This window comes from Coccinella septempunctata, chromosome 6 (assembly GCF_907165205.1).
Source record: "Coccinella septempunctata chromosome 6, icCocSept1.1, whole genome shotgun sequence".
In the NCBI taxonomy this organism is placed as follows: domain Eukaryota; kingdom Metazoa; phylum Arthropoda; class Insecta; order Coleoptera; family Coccinellidae; genus Coccinella; species Coccinella septempunctata.
In genome coordinates, this window is record NC_058194.1 from 30,841,966 (window position 1) to 30,860,280 (window position 18,315).

Here is an 18,315-nt window from a genome sequence, read left to right on the forward strand (position 1 = left end):
CCAACGTGAAATCCTGTAAAGGGGAGCCAAACGTATCCGTGTCCTAATCAGGCTTAAGATATCAAGGTGATTTGTATAGGATATTCATCTGATGTTCCATGCCATTTCAGGTGAATTGACGGAGAAAATTGATCCAGGTTGTGATTTGTCGAGCGAAAAATTAATTTTTGGTAGAATATAGATGAATTCTTTCCACTACCATTTCCATGATCCATAGTCCAAACCTTTTCATGATACAAAATTTGTATTGTGCATTATCATTTCGAGGGTAATTTCGATTGAAAACAGAAAATTATCTGAGGGTATTGATGGTCAAAAGCATATATCGGGTAACAGTTTTGGGAAATCCAATTCTATTAATTGTTGCGTATTTACATATCTCTCGTTTCGATGTGTTTCCTAACAAATCTTCGCAATCAATTTTTATTGTTACTCTCCTGTTTTTAGTTCGGTTTTTTGTTTCAGAAATAATTTCGAAATGTTAAGTGAAAGTAGAAAAGTTTCGAAAAGAAATTCTTTACTATAAATACCTAAGTGATGAGGTTATTCTGTAGAAAAATGTGTTATTTTAATTATTCCTTGTTGTTTGTGCTTTATTTCTATTTTCTCTGCTTGAACTGAGAAAGATTGATCTTTTCTATTTTATACCATTTGTTGTCGTCTTTATTCCTTCACAGGTATCATATTGTTTAATATTCAAAAATGAGAAATAAAAGTGGAAAAGTGGAAAATTTCGTGTTTGTTAGGGTGCCATGAAAAATTTTCTTCTCTGTTTTCTTACCTTGATTTTCTCGATGCTGGATAATTCCGGATTACTCTCGCAACTATCACTCAAATATCATGCACAGCACTTCACGTTAGTGGTAAACAAGGAAAACTTTGTTTCCCTCTACACTGCCGGCAGTTTTAGTCAATTTTCAAACAAACCTAGAAGCATTGACAACGCTTACACGTTGAAGAAAAGCCAAATTTCTACGAACCTATATTAAACTATCTACGACAATTACCTATCAATTTTTGTTTAACAACGAAACGAAGTTAAATCAAGTCAAATTACGGCCATAATAAACCGTCCGATTCTCAGAATTTCCTCGAGTTTTTCCGTCCGGGAAAATCCACGGACCGGTCGCGTTAGGTGGGACGGGATGGTCACACGCACGGTTTTCACGGCGGAAAATTCACCACGCTATTTTCACCGAGATGAAAAGGCGGCAAGAGTTACCACCGCCCCCAGACGAATGTGGCAACGAACTGGCGGCACAGATGGCGCTCCAGACTTGCCCCACGCGATGCTCGGAAAATGCACGGTGCGCAGCGATGTTTGGTCCGGAAAAAAGACGCTTTTCTTGAGTTTGTGATAGACTTTTCGTACTCTGGCAGCTCCTTACGGTTGCTCGGGCGCCAGTGGGGCAATCAGTCAAACCCCACGTCTCTCACAGAATCGCCAAAGAGTTGGAGAGCCCGGGTAGACTTGAGTATCAGTGGAGAAGGGTATCGATGAAGACTAGGGCGGTAGCGTCTTCTAAGTGTCTGCTTTTCAACGGTCTTTAGGCGTCAGAAAGAGTACTTACCTCTTCTAACTAAACTCTTAGATGAAACTGATTTAATAAATAGACTCTCACTGGCAAAATAATTGGCAACAAAAATAAATGTTCAACTATTTATTTCTATTAAAATAAACTGTACACAAAAGAAAATAGACAGGTACACTAAAGCGTGGACGTCAACGGCTGTGTCTGGTCGGCGCTGGACGACTGGCAAAATTTCACTTCAGGAAAATGGACGGTTTCGGAAATATTCGGAAGTAAGTCAAGTCTCAACTAAACTAAGTGCAAAGAAACATGCACAGTTTCGGAAAAATATACGGAAGTAAGTCAAGTTTCAATTAAACTGAGTGCAAAGAAACATGCACGGTTTCGGAAAAATATACGGAAGTAAGTCAAGTTTCAATTAAACTGAGTGCAAAGAACGGTTTCGGAAAAATATACGGAAGTAAGTCAACTTTCAATTAAACTAAGTGCAAAGAACGGTTTCGGAAAAATATACGGAAGTAAGTCAAGTTTCAATTAAACTGAGTGCAAAGAAACATGCACGGTTTCGGAAAAATATTTCAACTAAGGCAAGACACAATTTAATGAAAAGTACGAACGGTTTTAAAAAATAATCAACGGAATTCAGTCAGGTCGAAATTTGAAAACACCAGTTCACCGGGGTACGCCCTCTATCTCTGTCTCGGTGGTTTGTCTATGATCCGGTGTCCTTCGGTCTCTCTCTCTCTCTCGGTGACCTCAAGCTGGCTGGCTGTCAAACAGCGGCCACAGAGTCCGGCGGTGAGGGTATTTGACGGTTATGAAATCCCAACTCTATGCTCGGCGAATCTAACCTATAACTATAATTCAAACGGTTGGAAATCGGGATGAAACGGTCAAATATTCAGGAATCGGAGAAATCAGGGGGGCCCAACGTCCTCCTGGGACCCAAATGTCACCCTACGGTAACGGAAAGCTATATACAGCAGGAAATGGTCAATCTACGGTTAATTCGGATTTTCAGCCAAGCAAAAGTCTAGAGAGAATATTATTCCATAAAGGTGCAATGAAGCGGTAATAATTTCAACAATCACTTGCCTTAGATTTTCCTTTGATTCGAAAGTACGGTTTTACTTTGCACACACTCCACTCGTTCACCTCTCAACAACGATTCATACTGATCTTGACCTTCAGCGACGGAACTCGAAGAAGTAGGCACCCCGGAAAATTGTCCCCACCATGGGTAACTCAGTCCCCCATTGGATAAACTCAAATTGTTCGGTAAATCAACGGGCTCGGAAAGAGACAGAAACAATTGAAGAGAAGGAAAAACGGAACAAGTTGAAAGACCTTTTTCTAGTCAGAAAAAGTACGGTTCAACGGAAAGAATTCTAAAATATATGAATTCTGAAAACAAGATATATTCGGTCTCCGCTACAAATATGGGACTGGTCGGTGGAAAACAATGACATGAAATCAATCGGTAAATCCCCCCTATGATAATTTAACGGTTTTCTTCCAAAATACTTCGATTGTCAGGTCCTATTAAGAAAGTATCGGTAGAGAAATTTCCTTTTCGTGGCGGGGTAAAATCTGCCTCGTCACATCCCCCTCCTTCGTCGGCAAAAAAAAATAAAACGAAGTTTTATTTTTTTTTTTCAACCCCCCTGGGTATCGTTGCGGTATTTCTAAATGTCGGTTTCAGCCTGTTAAAGCTGTGGGGTTATTGAACTCGGCGTCATTTCATGACCTGATGAACTCAAACGGTAATTTAAAAAAACTGTCGGTTGGCGTATCCACCATGTCGGTAAGAAGACTTAGCCTTCTCGGATTTTCAAATTGGAAAATTATTCGGTCAGGTTCTTAACGGCATATACCTTTCAATCCCATGGGATTTCAGGTCCTTTATGTGGATGTGTCTGACAACCTTACCACTGCCATCCTTGATGTCATACACCACAGGAGAGACTATGCCTACAACGGTATACGGTCCGGAGTATTTCGGAGCCAACTTGGCGGCAACTTTTTCTACTGCAGAAGATAAGGAATGCCCTTTTCGGTACACTTGGTCTCCAATCCTATGACGCCAGTCCTTACGACGTAGGTTATAGTGACTTTGCTGGACGAAGGCTCGTGTTAATCTAGTTCGGACAAATTTGAAAGTTTCGGTAAATCGGTTACGGTTATTTACATGGTAAGCAACTGGCGGTTCGGTATCCGGTTCGGTGTGATTCTCTCCCTCCTTGATAGCAATCTCGGTAGAAAATTTGGCGTTCGGTGAACGCATTTCCCTATCAAAGTTCAAGAATGCTCTGGGGTCTTCGGTTGACTCCTGCTTTGGGGAATTCACTTCATCTTCCTTGGAAGCCTGGTACACACCTCTTTGGACAGTTGTTCTCATGGGCCTAAATTCCATCCGTTTGGAGAATCTGTCCTTTTTACAAGGTTCTTCCACCACATAGGAATGATTCCTTGCCGGTTTCTGCTGTGAAACCTTGTATCGGTGACACTTGCTACATTTTCGGACATATTGGGCAATTTCTCGGAACATTCCTGGCCAATAGTAGCTGCGGGCTATGTGAAATTTGGTTTCTGCTATTCCCAAGTGTCCAGCGGTCGGTCGGTCGTGGTTTTCGAGAAGGACTTCTCTTCGGTCATCTTTCGGAACACATAACTTCCAGGGATTTCCCAATTCTGGCTCTGTAAAATCATCGGAATCGCAAAAATGGCGGTATAATTTTCCTGACACTATCCTGTAGTCAGGAAACGCTGTAGGATTCGATTTTACTTCTGCCAATTTCCTCCTGTACCATGAGCAACTTACATTGTCCTCGGTCAGGCATATGGTTCCTTCGGTCGGTAACGGTAGCGGTAACGGTGACGGTAACGGTAACGGTAACGGTGACGGTAACTGATTCTGCTCTTCCTGCGTCATGGGCTTGTCCTTTAGGGACCTGCCATTCAGAAAGCATTCGGCGGTTTGGAGATTGATGGAGAAGTCGTGTGCTCCCAGTACATCCATTCCCAGTACTACACTGATCGGCAAATCTGAAACTAACAACCACGTAGCCTCAATATTTTCCGATCCAACCTGAACCTGTGCTGTGTACATTTCCTTAATCGGGATAGAACTTCCGTTAGCGACGGTGGTGGTAACGTCTCTAACATAATTCGGTGTTATTCCAGCGGCCTTGCAGTGAGCAGCCACTTCACTGCTGATGAAGGACCTGGTTGATCCGGTGTCCAATAGTGCCTGGAACTCCTTGTCTCCTATAAGAACAGTAATTATAGGACGGTTATCACAAAGGGTTTTCTTCGGAGTAACCGGGGATGGGGTTGATTGGAACTGACGGATCCCCGGTTTTGGGGAGTTCCTCGGTAACGGACACTGACAATCTCTGGACATTACACCCTTCTTACCACATCGAGAGCAGAAAAGTATCGGTTTCGATATACACTGTGTTCGGAGATGGCCTTTACCACCACATCTCCAGCACTGGGTTTCAGTTGGCGGTCGGACGGTATTCTTCAGTTCATCTTGTCTCTGACGTGCTGTAGAGTTTTGGACAAGTTTCGGTTTATCGGACGGTTCGGACAGTGTGCTGAGGTGCATTCCGATCGGTTGGACCTTCGGTGAGGGATTTCGGAAGGTAAGATGCGGTTCGTTGATGAGACTCTTTTGGATCGGTGGCGAAGCATAGTTAGCGGTTTGCCATTTGACCAATTCAAAAACTTTTCCTTTTCGGAGCAGTTCTTCTATGGTTGAAGTCGGTTGGAAGGCCAGGGCGGTTTGCAGTTCTGGCAGTAAACGTCGTCGGATGATATTCACCTGTTCTTCCTCGGTCGGTCGCTTTACGGTCAGCTTCTGAAACAGATTTTGCATTCGAGTTACATACAACAAGAGTCGTTCATCGGTTCCTTGAGTGCGTTTCTTGATTTCCTCCAAAAGGATGTCCTCGTAGTCGGGAGGAAGAAAGGCCTCTCGGAGTTGTTCCTTGAAATCGGTCCAGTCGGTGAAGGTGCCTCTCCGGGGAATGTACCAGTCTCTTGCATCCCTACGTAACAGCTCGTATATTGACTCGAATAACTGTTCGTGGCTCACCTTTCTAGCCTCGGCAAGATACTCAGCCTCCTCCAGGAATGAGGTCACACTGGTTGACCCATCGAACGTCAGGTTCCATTTCCACACAGGAACGGTAGGAACGATGGAATGGTCGGTGGTTTTCGGCGGTTTCATCGGCGGGTATTCGGTCGTCAGTTCGGCTTCCTTGGTCGTCGGTACTTCGCTTCTTACTTCTCTCATCCCAGCGGTATCGGTAGGAGATGAGGCAAATGAAACTCTCCTGGTTGATTCGGCAAACTCCCTCGCTAATCGCCTTGACTCAGGGGATGTTATTAGCGGTCTGTTTTCCTCACTGGTTCGGTCGGTTGGCAGTGCTTGTTCAACGGTAAATGGGAGGATGTCGGCGGGCGGTCGGTGGTATGAAGGTTGTTTCTGCAAAAAAGTACGTTCAATTTGTTCGGTTATTAATCTGCAAACTTCTTGTCGGTTTTGCTGCAGCCGGTCATCATGAGTGGTCGGTCGGGATATGTCACAATCTTCTCCCAAGTTCAACAAGTCTGCTTCTCCAACGGTGGTTGAGCACGGAATCAGACCTGGACCAAGTCTAGATGCGCAGTCCGGTAATTCCTGGTCAATCAGCGACGGTGTACCGGCTGACAGGTTCTCTGGAATACCACCTAACCAGTGAGTATTCTCCAGCAATCTCATAGCCATCTTCAGAGAGTTCTCCAGCTCGGTTTTCTTGTGAAGCAGACTGACAGCTTCCGGAGATAGACTTCTCAGTCGGCCTTGAACGTGCAGTAGCCGGCTCCTAATGCGCTGCAACTCATTGTCTCTATTATTAAAATCGAACTCACATATCTCTCCCATCAAGTCGAACAACTTGGCACCACAAACCCCAATTTCCTGTGCCTGGTCAATTTCATCTCTTGGCATGAACGGTATGTCGGAATGGATGGCCCTTCTCAGTTGAGCTCTTTTCTCCTGAACGGTGTGTCCCACGGTGCAGCCTCTTGCCTCTAACTCCCACGTAAGTTCGTCACTTTTCAGTCGGTTGACATCCATTTTTACGGTACCAGAAACTCAGAAGAAAGATTTACAATATGTACTATACGGATATATGCCAGAAACAAAGAACGGTTACCAATTTGCCAGTGAAGAGTATTTAAAGAAAACGGTACGGTTACGGTAACAGGAACTACTCACAGAACAGCACAAGTCCCTGCTCGGGCGCCAGATGTGATAGACTTTTCGTACTCTGGCAGCTCCTTACGGTTGCTCGGGCGCCAGTGGGGCAATCAGTCAAACCCCACGTCTCTCACAGAATCGCCAAAGAGTTGGAGAGCCCGGGTAGACTTGAGTATCAGTGGAGAAGGGTATCGATGAAGACTAGGGCGGTAGCGTCTTCTAAGTGTCTGCTTTTCAACGGTCTTTAGGCGTCAGAAAGAGTACTTACCTCTTCTAACTAAACTCTTAGATGAAACTGATTTAATAAATAGACTCTCACTGGCAAAATAATTGGCAACAAAAATAAATGTTCAACTATTTATTTCTATTAAAATAAACTGTACACAAAAGAAAATAGACAGGTACACTAAAGCGTGGACGTCAACGGCTGTGTCTGGTCGGCGCTGGACGACTGGCAAAATTTCACTTCAGGAAAATGGACGGTTTCGGAAATATTCGGAAGTAAGTCAAGTCTCAACTAAACTAAGTGCAAAGAAACATGCACAGTTTCGGAAAAATATACGGAAGTAAGTCAAGTTTCAATTAAACTGAGTGCAAAGAAACATGCACGGTTTCGGAAAAATATACGGAAGTAAGTCAAGTTTCAATTAAACTGAGTGCAAAGAACGGTTTCGGAAAAATATACGGAAGTAAGTCAACTTTCAATTAAACTAAGTGCAAAGAACGGTTTCGGAAAAATATACGGAAGTAAGTCAAGTTTCAATTAAACTGAGTGCAAAGAAACATGCACGGTTTCGGAAAAATATTTCAACTAAGGCAAGACACAATTTAATGAAAAGTACGAACGGTTTTAAAAAATAATCAACGGAATTCAGTCAGGTCGAAATTTGAAAACACCAGTTCACCGGGGTACGCCCTCTATCTCTGTCTCGGTGGTTTGTCTATGATCCGGTGTCCTTCGGTCTCTCTCTCTCTCTCGGTGACCTCAAGCTGGCTGGCTGTCAAACAGCGGCCACAGAGTCCGGCGGTGAGGGTATTTGACGGTTATGAAATCCCAACTCTATGCTCGGCGAATCTAACCTATAACTATAATTCAAACGGTTGGAAATCGGGATGAAACGGTCAAATATTCAGGAATCGGAGAAATCAGGGGGGCCCAACGTCCTCCTGGGACCCAAATGTCACCCTACGGTAACGGAAAGCTATATACAGCAGGAAATGGTCAATCTACGGTTAATTCGGATTTTCAGCCAAGCAAAAGTCTAGAGAGAATATTATTCCATAAAGGTGCAATGAAGCGGTAATAATTTCAACAATCACTTGCCTTAGATTTTCCTTTGATTCGAAAGTACGGTTTTACTTTGCACACACTCCACTCGTTCACCTCTCAACAACGATTCATACTGATCTTGACCTTCAGCGACGGAACTCGAAGAAGTAGGCACCCCGGAAAATTGTCCCCACCATGGGTAACTCAGTCCCCCATTGGATAAACTCAAATTGTTCGGTAAATCAACGGGCTCGGAAAGAGACAGAAACAATTGAAGAGAAGGAAAAACGGAACAAGTTGAAAGACCTTTTTCTAGTCAGAAAAAGTACGGTTCAACGGAAAGAATTCTAAAATATATGAATTCTGAAAACAAGATATATTCGGTCTCCGCTACAAATATGGGACTGGTCGGTGGAAAACAATGACATGAAATCAATCGGTAAATCCCCCCTATGATAATTTAACGGTTTTCTTCCAAAATACTTCGATTGTCAGGTCCTATTAAGAAAGTATCGGTAGAGAAATTTCCTTTTCGTGGCGGGGTAAAATCTGCCTCGTCACAAGTTATGGACGGTGCGTGAGTTTTGGAAGGACGCAGCCTTGGCGTCCTGCCTAAAGGGATAGGCAGCGTATGGTTAGGAGATGCGAAAATGTACTAAAACTGTACTTTGATTTGTCTCGTACAAAAGGGTTGGAAAATAAAGGCAATTTTGTTTGTTTAATGAATCATACGTCGACAATGTTCAACTGACATGAAAAAAGACACGCTGAAAGTGACTTGACGGTGTATTCCTTCGATTTCTGCATAATTCGCATAGAAAGTATTCAACAAACACGAAGGAAGTTACCCTTCGTGAGAAAATTAGAAGGTATACAATTTTGTGTACCACTTACACGAAGCAATACCCGTTCAAACTAACTTGAGGGTGTCTGCCGTCGTGTAAGCTGATTAATGTATTATTCGAAGTTCCACCTACACGAAGGAAGGTAACTTAAACGAAGTGTGTCTTCGATTGAGCTAAAACTTGTCGGCGAAAAATTCAGAACAGATACATGTTTGGGTAATTCATGATATTTTGACGTAGACAAGGTTCAAACTTACATGAACGGAGAAGGACACGCTCAAACTGACTTGACAGTGTCTTCTTTCGTGTAAGTTGATTTCTGAACAATTCGCCGACAAAAGGTACAACTTACACGAAAGATACACTCTTAAGTCAGTTTTAGCTTGTCTTTCTCCGGCGTGTAATTTGAACCCTGTCGGCGATTGAATATCCATAAGCCACATATGACACAAACTTTCATAATTTCTAATTTTTTCAGCGGCAATGTTGAACTTACACGAAGAAGGACACGCTCAAACTGACTTGACAGTGTCTTCTTTCGTGTAAGTTGATTTCTGAACAATTCGCCGACAAAAGGTACAACTTACACGAAAGATACACTCTTAAGTCAGTTTTAGCTTGTCTTTCTCCGGCGTGTAATTTGAACCCCGTCGGCGATTGAACATCCATAAGCCACATATGACACAAACTTTTATAATTTCTAATTTTTTCAGCGGCAATGTTGAACTTACACGAAGAAGGACACGCTCAAACTGACTTGACAGTGTCTTCTTTCGTGTAAGTTGATTTCTGAACAATTCGCCGACAAAAGATTCAACTTACACGAGTTGAATCAGATTTAGCGTGTCTTTCTCCGTGTAATTTGAACCCTGTCGACGATTGAACATCTAAAAGCCACATATATGACACAAACTTTTATAATTTCTAAACTTTCAGCGGCAATGTTGAACTTACACGAAGAAAGACACGCTCAAACTACTTGACAGAGTCTTCTTTCGTGTAAGTTGATTTCTGAATAATTCGCCGAGAAAAGATTCAACTCACACGAAAGAAGGCTCTGTCAAGTCAGTTTTAGCGTGTCTTTCTCCGTGTAATTTGAACCCTGTCGACGATTGAACATCTATAAGCCACATATGACACAAACTTTTATAATTTCTAAACTTTCAGCGGCAATGTTCAACTTACACGAAGAAAGACGCTCAAACTGACTTGACAGAGCCTTCTTTCGTGTAAGTTGATTTCTGAATAATTCGCCGACACTGTCAAATCAGTTTTAGCGTGTCCTTCTCCGTGTAATTTGGATCCTGTCGGCGATTGAACACCCATAGGCTACAACTGACAGAAACTTTTATAATTTTCGGCGGCAATGTTGAACTTACACGAAGAAAGACACGCTCAAACTGATTTGAGTCTAAGTTGTATACAACTTATAGTTATTATATAGTTATTTTTTGTATCGACGTTCTTCCACAGAAGATGATCATTCTACAACTCTGAAATCGTTTTTCAGTTCGCCGCTCATAATTTTTCGATCAATGCTAGGGCAATTAATTCTACGTATAGGCGTGAAATTCCCAGCCCGAAAGCTGCAATCTGTTCCATAAATTTCGATTTCCGAAGACTTGCACAGCGAAACAGCGGACTGCATGAAAATGGACTGTTATCGCAGAGGAGGAAACGAATTCCCAGAGATACGAATTGAAATAGTCAGGTGCAATAACGAGACTGTTCGATCAATATTTGTTGGCTGCTCAATGTTGCATTAGAATTTTCTTGCTATGAGAAAATCGTACTCAGTTCAAATTCACGGTATACAATAGGCAATTTCCATACTATGCGCTAAACATAGAAAATAATATGTTTGTTGACAATCTGTTAACAATAATGTCGTAACTATGGTTGTAACCATAGAGAAAGGTCTCTGGTTGTAATAGGTTGTACAATGGCCACAGACATTTCAGAATATAGATACATTTTAACTAGCTATAAAATAGATGTGAGTGTAATGTGTATTTAAATGGACATGTAAGTATCCTCTTTTGAGGAGAAGCAGTTCCTACTTGTTTATATCTATGTACCTAGGGGATATGGTTAAAACCAGAACATAGATGAAAGGAACTTTTTTCTCTGTGCATAACCGCTTTTGAGTGGTAACAAAAACTGCGTCTTTCTTCTGTGTACGCCAGTAAAAGAATAATAAAAGTAGGAATAGAGAACGACACAGATGCACATCCTTAGACTACATTAGTTATTCACAGGCCTGATCATCATCTACTTCTCTCCATGTTTGTCCGCCCGCTTGATATTCAGGAAGGCATCGCCGGCGACGGTTTAGGGCTGACCTGATTATAAAATTTTCCCGATTTTGCATCTAGCGTGTTGCAAATGTAATCTGATGAATGCGCCTGGAGTCTTCGACTTTCATGTCACGTTCTTCCTGTTCCTGCCAGAGATATTTTGATGCATTATTCAGACCGCCTGAATAAGAATTTGTTTTGCCACCAGAAATATGAAATATGGCGGGAATAAACTGACTGCAGATGTTGCAAAAATAGGTCAGGGATTATTACTAGTGCGAACAGGTTTTTTCTCCCAAAACACTGAATTCTTAATCACGAAAGAAATTAAATATCGGAAATCCATATCTGTGCTGATAAATATTCAATTTCAAGCCACGTTCAATCAACAATGAATTAAGAATTAAGTAATATTCTCCACAACCTAGCAATGAACGAAATTATGCGGCCAGGGGTGTCGAAATTTTTGTCGATGTTAGTTGCGACAGTAGTAAGGTTTGAAATCATAGACCCAGGTTCCAACAACAAAAAAGAAGATTTGACGTAATGTAGATCTGGCGTTTCATTGTCAAATTTGACAAACTGAATGTGACGTGTTGTTTTCAAACGTAAACATTTCTCACTAGGATTTCCGGATTTCCACGTTATCATATCAAATCACAGCCAATTTCTTCGAAGAATGTCGCGACAACAAGAAGTAGACGAATTGTTCGATGTCAAAAACTATTTCTACATTGGAAATTTTCAGCAATGTATTAACGAAGCCCAAAAACTCCAAAAGGTTGAAAGTTTCAATCCTCCCATCTCTCATAACTCACCTTCTTGTCTTTCAGCCTTCTTCTCAAGATATTGCTATATTGAGAGATGTATTCACGTACAGATCTTACTTGGCTCAGAAAAAATATCTGGTGGTATTGGATGAAATCAAACAGAATTCTCCTGAAGAAATAAGACCTCTGAAATTATTAGCAGAATACTTCTCTATTGAGCAAAAGCGCGAAAGCGTTGTCAGTCAGTTGGACGCTCAACTAGTAGGAAGTGCAAATGTACCATCCGATACTTTCATATTGGTTGCAGCCACAATTTACTTGAATGAGAATAACTTAGATTCAGCCTATAAGGTTTTACATAATTCTGAGTGCTTGGAAGCTTATGCCTTCATTATTCAGATACTTTTGAGAATGGATAGGTTAGATTTGGCTAAAAAGAAACTTAAAGAAATGCAGGATAAAGATGACGATGCTACTTTGACTCAGTTGGCACAGGCTTGGGTTAATACTGCTATTGTGAGTTTTTTCCCAAGAAATAACCTGTTTTGATATTGCCCCTGTTTCTGAAGTTACAATTTTTTCAACAGGGAGGTGATAAACTACAAGATGCTTACTACATTTATCAAGAACTTGTTGATAAATATGGGGCCACACCTCAGCTTCTTAATGGACAGGCTGTCACATTCCTTGGTAGGGCACAATATGAGGAAGCAGAAGCTGTACTTCAAGAGGCGTTAGATAAAGATTCTAATTATTGTGACACACTCATAAACATGATTGTACTTCAACGTAACTCCGGCAAAGGACTTGAGGTGAGTTTTTCTGTATCTCTAGACTTTTCAGAATTTCAGCAAATTTTGTTTCCATAGCAATAATTTTTGAACTTCCTAATTTAAAAAATGTTTTCTCACAGGTCTCAAACAGATATCTTTCTCAACTGAAAACATTGAACCCAAATCATCCGTATATTCAAGATTTGAACCAGAAGGAAGCTGATTTCAAAAGAATTTGTCAAAAATATGGTCCTTCACAAACGAAAGTTCCTGCTTGATTCTTTTGAAATTTTTCATTAAGTTATATGGTATAAAAGAAAAAACAGAGTATAATGTTTAAAAGATGTATTGTTTATAAATATAAATAAAATATATGAGTTTTGTGACCAAAGTCTTGTCATATTATCGTTTGTACTGAACTGTGATTTCAATCATTCAGGAAAAACCGTTCCACATGAATCTTTCATCTCATTATCTCCTCCAATTTTCTTCTTTGTTCTGAAATCCATGTCTTGACCAATCATCATGGTTTAGAGCTTGTTGAGGGACTTTCTAAGTCATGCGGCACTTTCAAAAGCGACTCTGGTACTCTCAAAGGATTATTCGGGACATCCTAAAAATGAATTAGAAAAATCTTCATCTAAATCTGTGCAACAATTCAGTCATTCTAAGTTGCACTGCCATTTGACAATTCATACTCACGTTTTTCTTCTTGCTATAAGATTTAACCGAATTAGCCACGTTGAGATCATTCAAATTCTCAATACTCTTCACAAAATTGATCATACTCGTATTGTCATTACTATCAATCATATTAGCCAAATCAGTCAGACATTTGTTGAGGAAACGTGTAGTATGAGGATCCAAGAATTTGATACTTTCCCCTTTCATCAGTTCAGATATCGCTAAATAGCAGTCCCTAAAAATATGATAGAAAACTGAAATAGACCCTTCTTGGCGGTTTTACCATGTTACCTTAGATTAACCGCCCCATCCTCTGTGTGATCTTCAAATAATGCAATATACTTGAATAACCTCGCATACAGATCGTCAACATCTTGAGAATTAGTCTGAAGAGTTTTCATAACCTCGATCCACTGGTTCAGTGGGGTATCATCTCCTTTGCTAGCCTTGGAAACCTTCCCCTTCGAAACAGCCATCTGTTTATACTTCTGAATTGTGCTTCTTATCTCTGTAACAGACTTGAGGGGCAGATATTTTTGGATTTCCTCCAAATTATTAGGGCCATGACGTTCTAGAGCTACTAGGAGGTCCTTTTTTTCATCTTCTGTCCAAGGCACTGAAAAAAAGCAATTTTTTAATTGTATTGTCTATTATCAAAAAAAAAAATTATATCCTCACAACTTCAATTCTCATTTGTATAGTGTTGAAGAAAGCTATGACGAAGACAGTTCTTTATTCAAAAAGTATGATGCATTACAAAATCACAAATGCTCATATGCTGCAAGTACATTCTCCATGAGTTGGAAAGATTCCCGAAATTCAATTTCTCCAACATCATACTTCTGATAGTGATGTAAATATGCCCTTTTGGTAAATAAGTTCCATGCATCTGCGATAATAGAGTTTAAATAATAACAAAAGCCATTGCCATTTTTAACAATCGTTATAGTCTTATCATTTCCACACAATTTCGTAGCTTCATGACGCTCCGAGAAACAATCTTCACGGGGCATCCAACAGACAAAATTCCTAAGTGATTTCAAATTGTCAAACTCTCGACTTTCAGGTTTATCTAAACCTCTGGTGATTATAGCAGAAACAATGTTTTTTTCCTGAACTTTCATGGGAGAGTTTTTCCATAATTTTATTTCATAGTTTGTTTGTCTGATTGTGTGATTCAATAATGACTTCCAGCATTGACTTGCCTCAAATTTGGGATGTTTGGAACTGCGATATGAAGATCTTAATCGGAGGTACTTGAAGATAGGGTGGGAAGAACAATGGCTCAAAAAAACTGCATTATTCTCATCTGCTATCGGTTGAAAAATTGAAGCTAGTTGGAAAGCTATCAATTTGTTCAAATCTGAAAAGTTGACACTGTCATGCACTCTTTCTGTGCAAAGTTCATGTATCTGGTCATTTTCGAATAGGATTCCAATATCAGACATTTCATGGAGCTTTGCTAAAGAAAGTATTGTGTTATAGTTCTGTGTGATAATTTCCCCATTCAAGTAAGGTAAAACAATAGCGTTTATTATCAACTTGTTTGGATATCCATCTTTTAACTCTTCAACAACTTTACATCCAATACCTGAACCTGTTCCACCAGATGAACTTGCGATATTCAAAAAAGATTGCATGTAATCTGATTTTTCAGTCTCTATCCTGACTTTATCAAGAATTAAGTCGATAAGTGTGTAACTATTAACGTTGTAACCGAATGCCCAGTTATTTGCACTACCTCCATGACACCCAGCAATTATATTTTCGAAACCATATGTGGTTTTCTGTCGACTGTTTATGACTTTGGTTTCAGTATCGATTAGAATTGATCGAGGTTCATATTTTCCATTGCATGAAATATTGAACCATTTATTCAACGATTGCATTGAGTATGAACTGTTATCGTTTTTAACGTCTTCAAAGATTGTGGAGTAAAGGGATTCACCTACTTGAATACCACACTGTCCATACTGGAGAGTCAAAAGGCTCATGACTGCAGATGACAACTATATATACTTACTTCTCAAAACGTCTGCAGTTGCCTGCAGAGAAAACTGTCTCTGGCTGTATGCTTCTAGAATAGAAGTAAATTTTGAATTGTAAAATCGATTTTGTTTTGAGATTTCAACGAGATGACATTAGAGGAACTTTGAAGGTTATGAACATATAAACAAAAGCAATCGTTGGACATTTTAACTACAGGACACAGACTAATCCATGGAGGTAGGATGCTCTATGGACTAATCACATAATTTTCGAATTGGCAAATAAAAGAAATCGATTCTTTGAAATTTTTATTTCAAATTTCGAAAGTCTCGTAATCCACAAAGAGAACTAATGTAACAAACAACAATTTCGTTTAGGTACAGAATAATCTTCGATAATCAACATATCTGATAGTTACGGTGGACAATCAAGTTTTAAAGAGTAATATATGAGGTAGCAATATTTGACGATGAAGACACTAAAAGGCTGTACCTCTTTCTGCAAAATAAATTCAAATTCTCGAAGTAATTTATCACAATTAAAATGTTCCACATATACTTTAACAAATCTTGGTGATAAAGTTCGATCTTCCATTAGGGTTCACTATAAAACTCCTCCGTGGAGATTCCACACACCACTCATACCACACTTTATCCTTCGATTCACACCTCCAAAAAACAATTTCAATAATATCACCTTTCTTAATCTGCATAGGTTCCGGTAAGGGGAAATGAATAGGAAACCAACTCGCCATATTAGGGGTATGGTTTTTAGGGTTTGTACTAAGCATTATATCACCATACAAGACAGTATCGAAGAACCCTACAAAACCGGTTAATAAACAATTAAGCTTAGCATGGAAACTCAATCTTTTAAATCTTTTGTTAGTGCTGAATTCATCCCAGTTTGGATGAATAAAAGTAAAAAGTGGTTTTGGGTTATCAATTTGATAAAAGTTCACAAGATGCACAACATACGGTGTCTCTAAGCAGGATAAAATGGTTTTATCAGCTTGTCGATTGGAATGAATTTCATTATATATTTTCGTGCTTTGAATGGGGGCAATGTAAGAACTATAAGAAGCTGGTACTGATATACCTCCCTTTTTCAAAAATCTCTGTGCACCATCCAAACATTCTGGAGATAATTCATTATCACCAAAAGATCCCAAAAGCTCGGAAATGATAATATCTGCCTTTTCAGGAGGATTATAAACTCTCATATCTTCGTTAACAAGAACAACTTTGTTGTCCCACTCATTTTCAACTCGATCTAGAAGAGTATTGTAGGCATATGGATTTTTCTCAATAGCGTAGACTTTTATTGGCCTGTGAAGAATGTGAGACACATTCAAACTTGCTTGGATTAAAGGTCCTCTTCCAGGACCTACAACCATCAAAACAGGTGTCTCTATTTCCTCTGGAACATTTTGAAGTGCTTTTTGAATCGCATTCTGATATGTTGTATATTTTATTTGGTCTTTCTCAAACACTTCGTAAATATTGGAGTCCAAATGATCAGAAAGAGGTTGAAGTGGGTTTTGAAGATAATCCTCCATTCCACGATAAACAGCCTCATTAGGTCCAGGATTGTACAACTTCCTACCCAAGAATGACAGGTATTTATTGTAAACAGATATATCTTCTGTATCATTTGATTTTATGATGTACTGCACATCAATTGACATAAATCTCTGTATAACGTCCTGGATCCTCTTCGGTAAAACTGTTTTACCGTGAATATTTCTAACAAAAAGGCTAGTATTAATTGAAAGAGCTTTCACTGGTTCCCCAAGCCACCTGTCAATTTCATCTGAGGAAGGAATATGCATAATATCAGGCAATTCTAGAACTAATCCTATTCTTTTATCATACCGGCAAAGGGTTCTAAAATCATTCCACCACTCCCAAGAATCTTGTTTTTCATGTTCCTCACAGACTTTACTGTAGTTTGAAGGATGTACCATGGGTATCGTTAGCCATATCGAAAGAGTACAACAAGATAATATCTTTTCATAAAGTATCTTTGCTAAATTTGTATTCCTGGCCTGTTGAAGATGTATCTGTATTGCTGGAACTCCTAGGTGGTATGCAAAAGCCAATTCTTGCTCTAAAAGCGCTTCATTTTGCAGACGAACATGTTCTATGTCGCTATCTACATTAATTGTTCTCGTCAATTCTGCTACTATTAGTCTTCCCCAGTCACTACCCTTCAGAACTCTGTCTGTCCTAGCAATTTGTCCGTTGAAAGATCCATTAATCAAATTCCGCGAATAACCGGGATGGGTAATTTGAGTTACGACGAAGTGGTAACCATTGTCCAGTGCAAACTGTAAAGCAGATTTTATATCGTGTGGGCAATTTATGTGTAAACCAGTAGACATAGGTTTGCGACTATTCTGCTGGTCAGCAACGTAGTCTCCACTCTCGTAGTTATCAACCATACTGATCCAAGCGAAATTCTAGTGTAATTTATAATTGAGTCAACTTTCCAAACATCAATATTCAGCTCTCACAAGACTTATAGAAAGGTTTTAATTCTTGCAAAAATATAACTGTCCTTACTGTCCTAAATTAGCCTGAAAGCCTTTGTGTATATCCAGCTTTAACACCGGTAAACTAACAAACACATTTGTATCACAGGAATGCAGTTAGGTTAGAAAACCTTAACCTTACAAGCATTGTCTTTTTGTCTATGCTCTGACATCACAAGCCCAAACAGCTGAAGACATAGGCAACCAAACATACATGTCGTGTCCAAATAGGCTCTTGCTGTCGATGTGTAATATCTTTGGACTTTTGCCTTTTCTTTCAAATTTGATACCAGGATTACCAAGTATCAATTCAGAGTTTCCTATATTTCGAGAATCGGCTTGTATCTTTGCTCGTTCATATCGAAAAGTGAGCT

At 39.9% G+C, this 18,315-nt stretch overlaps 3 protein-coding genes across 5 annotated transcripts; 1 reads left to right on the top strand and 2 right to left on the bottom strand.

The window, feature by feature from the left end:
• Positions 1–11,765: 11,765 nt before the first annotated feature.
• LOC123315009 (coatomer subunit epsilon) lies at positions 11,766–13,135 on the top strand. Its single transcript, XM_044900529.1, has 4 exons — positions 11,766–11,973; positions 12,026–12,478; positions 12,550–12,774; positions 12,876–13,135. The coding sequence occupies exons 1-4, from the start codon at positions 11,872–11,874 to the stop codon at positions 13,011–13,013; spliced, it is 918 nt and encodes a 305-aa protein (XP_044756464.1). The 5' UTR covers positions 11,766–11,871; the 3' UTR covers positions 13,014–13,135.
• Positions 13,066–15,589, bottom strand: LOC123315008 (tubulin delta chain-like). 3 transcript variants are annotated; one of them, XM_044900528.1, is made up of 4 exons: positions 15,443–15,589; positions 13,711–14,035; positions 13,438–13,654; positions 13,066–13,348 (listed from the first exon to the last, which is right to left on the bottom strand). In XM_044900528.1, coding segments are annotated over exons 1-4 (633 nt in total). In that variant the 5' UTR covers positions 15,444–15,589; the 3' UTR covers positions 13,066–13,258. The 3 variants fall into 3 exon arrangements, 2 of the variants coding, with proteins under 2 accessions (XP_044756463.1, XP_044756462.1); XM_044900527.1 differs by lacking the exons at positions 13,066–13,348; positions 13,438–13,654; positions 15,443–15,589 and adding an exon at positions 14,625–15,429 and having other exon boundaries at positions 13,853–14,035; XR_006537901.1 differs by lacking the exons at positions 13,066–13,348; positions 13,438–13,654; positions 15,443–15,589 and adding an exon at positions 14,098–15,429 and having other exon boundaries at positions 13,895–14,035.
• A 114-nt stretch (positions 15,590–15,703) lies between these two features.
• On the bottom strand, positions 15,704–18,073 carry LOC123315006 (protein arginine N-methyltransferase 5). The gene has a single exon (XM_044900526.1). The coding sequence runs from the start codon at positions 17,849–17,851 to the stop codon at positions 15,968–15,970; it is 1,884 nt and encodes a 627-aa protein (XP_044756461.1). The 5' UTR covers positions 17,852–18,073; the 3' UTR covers positions 15,704–15,967.
• Positions 18,074–18,315: the final 242 nt, after the last annotated feature.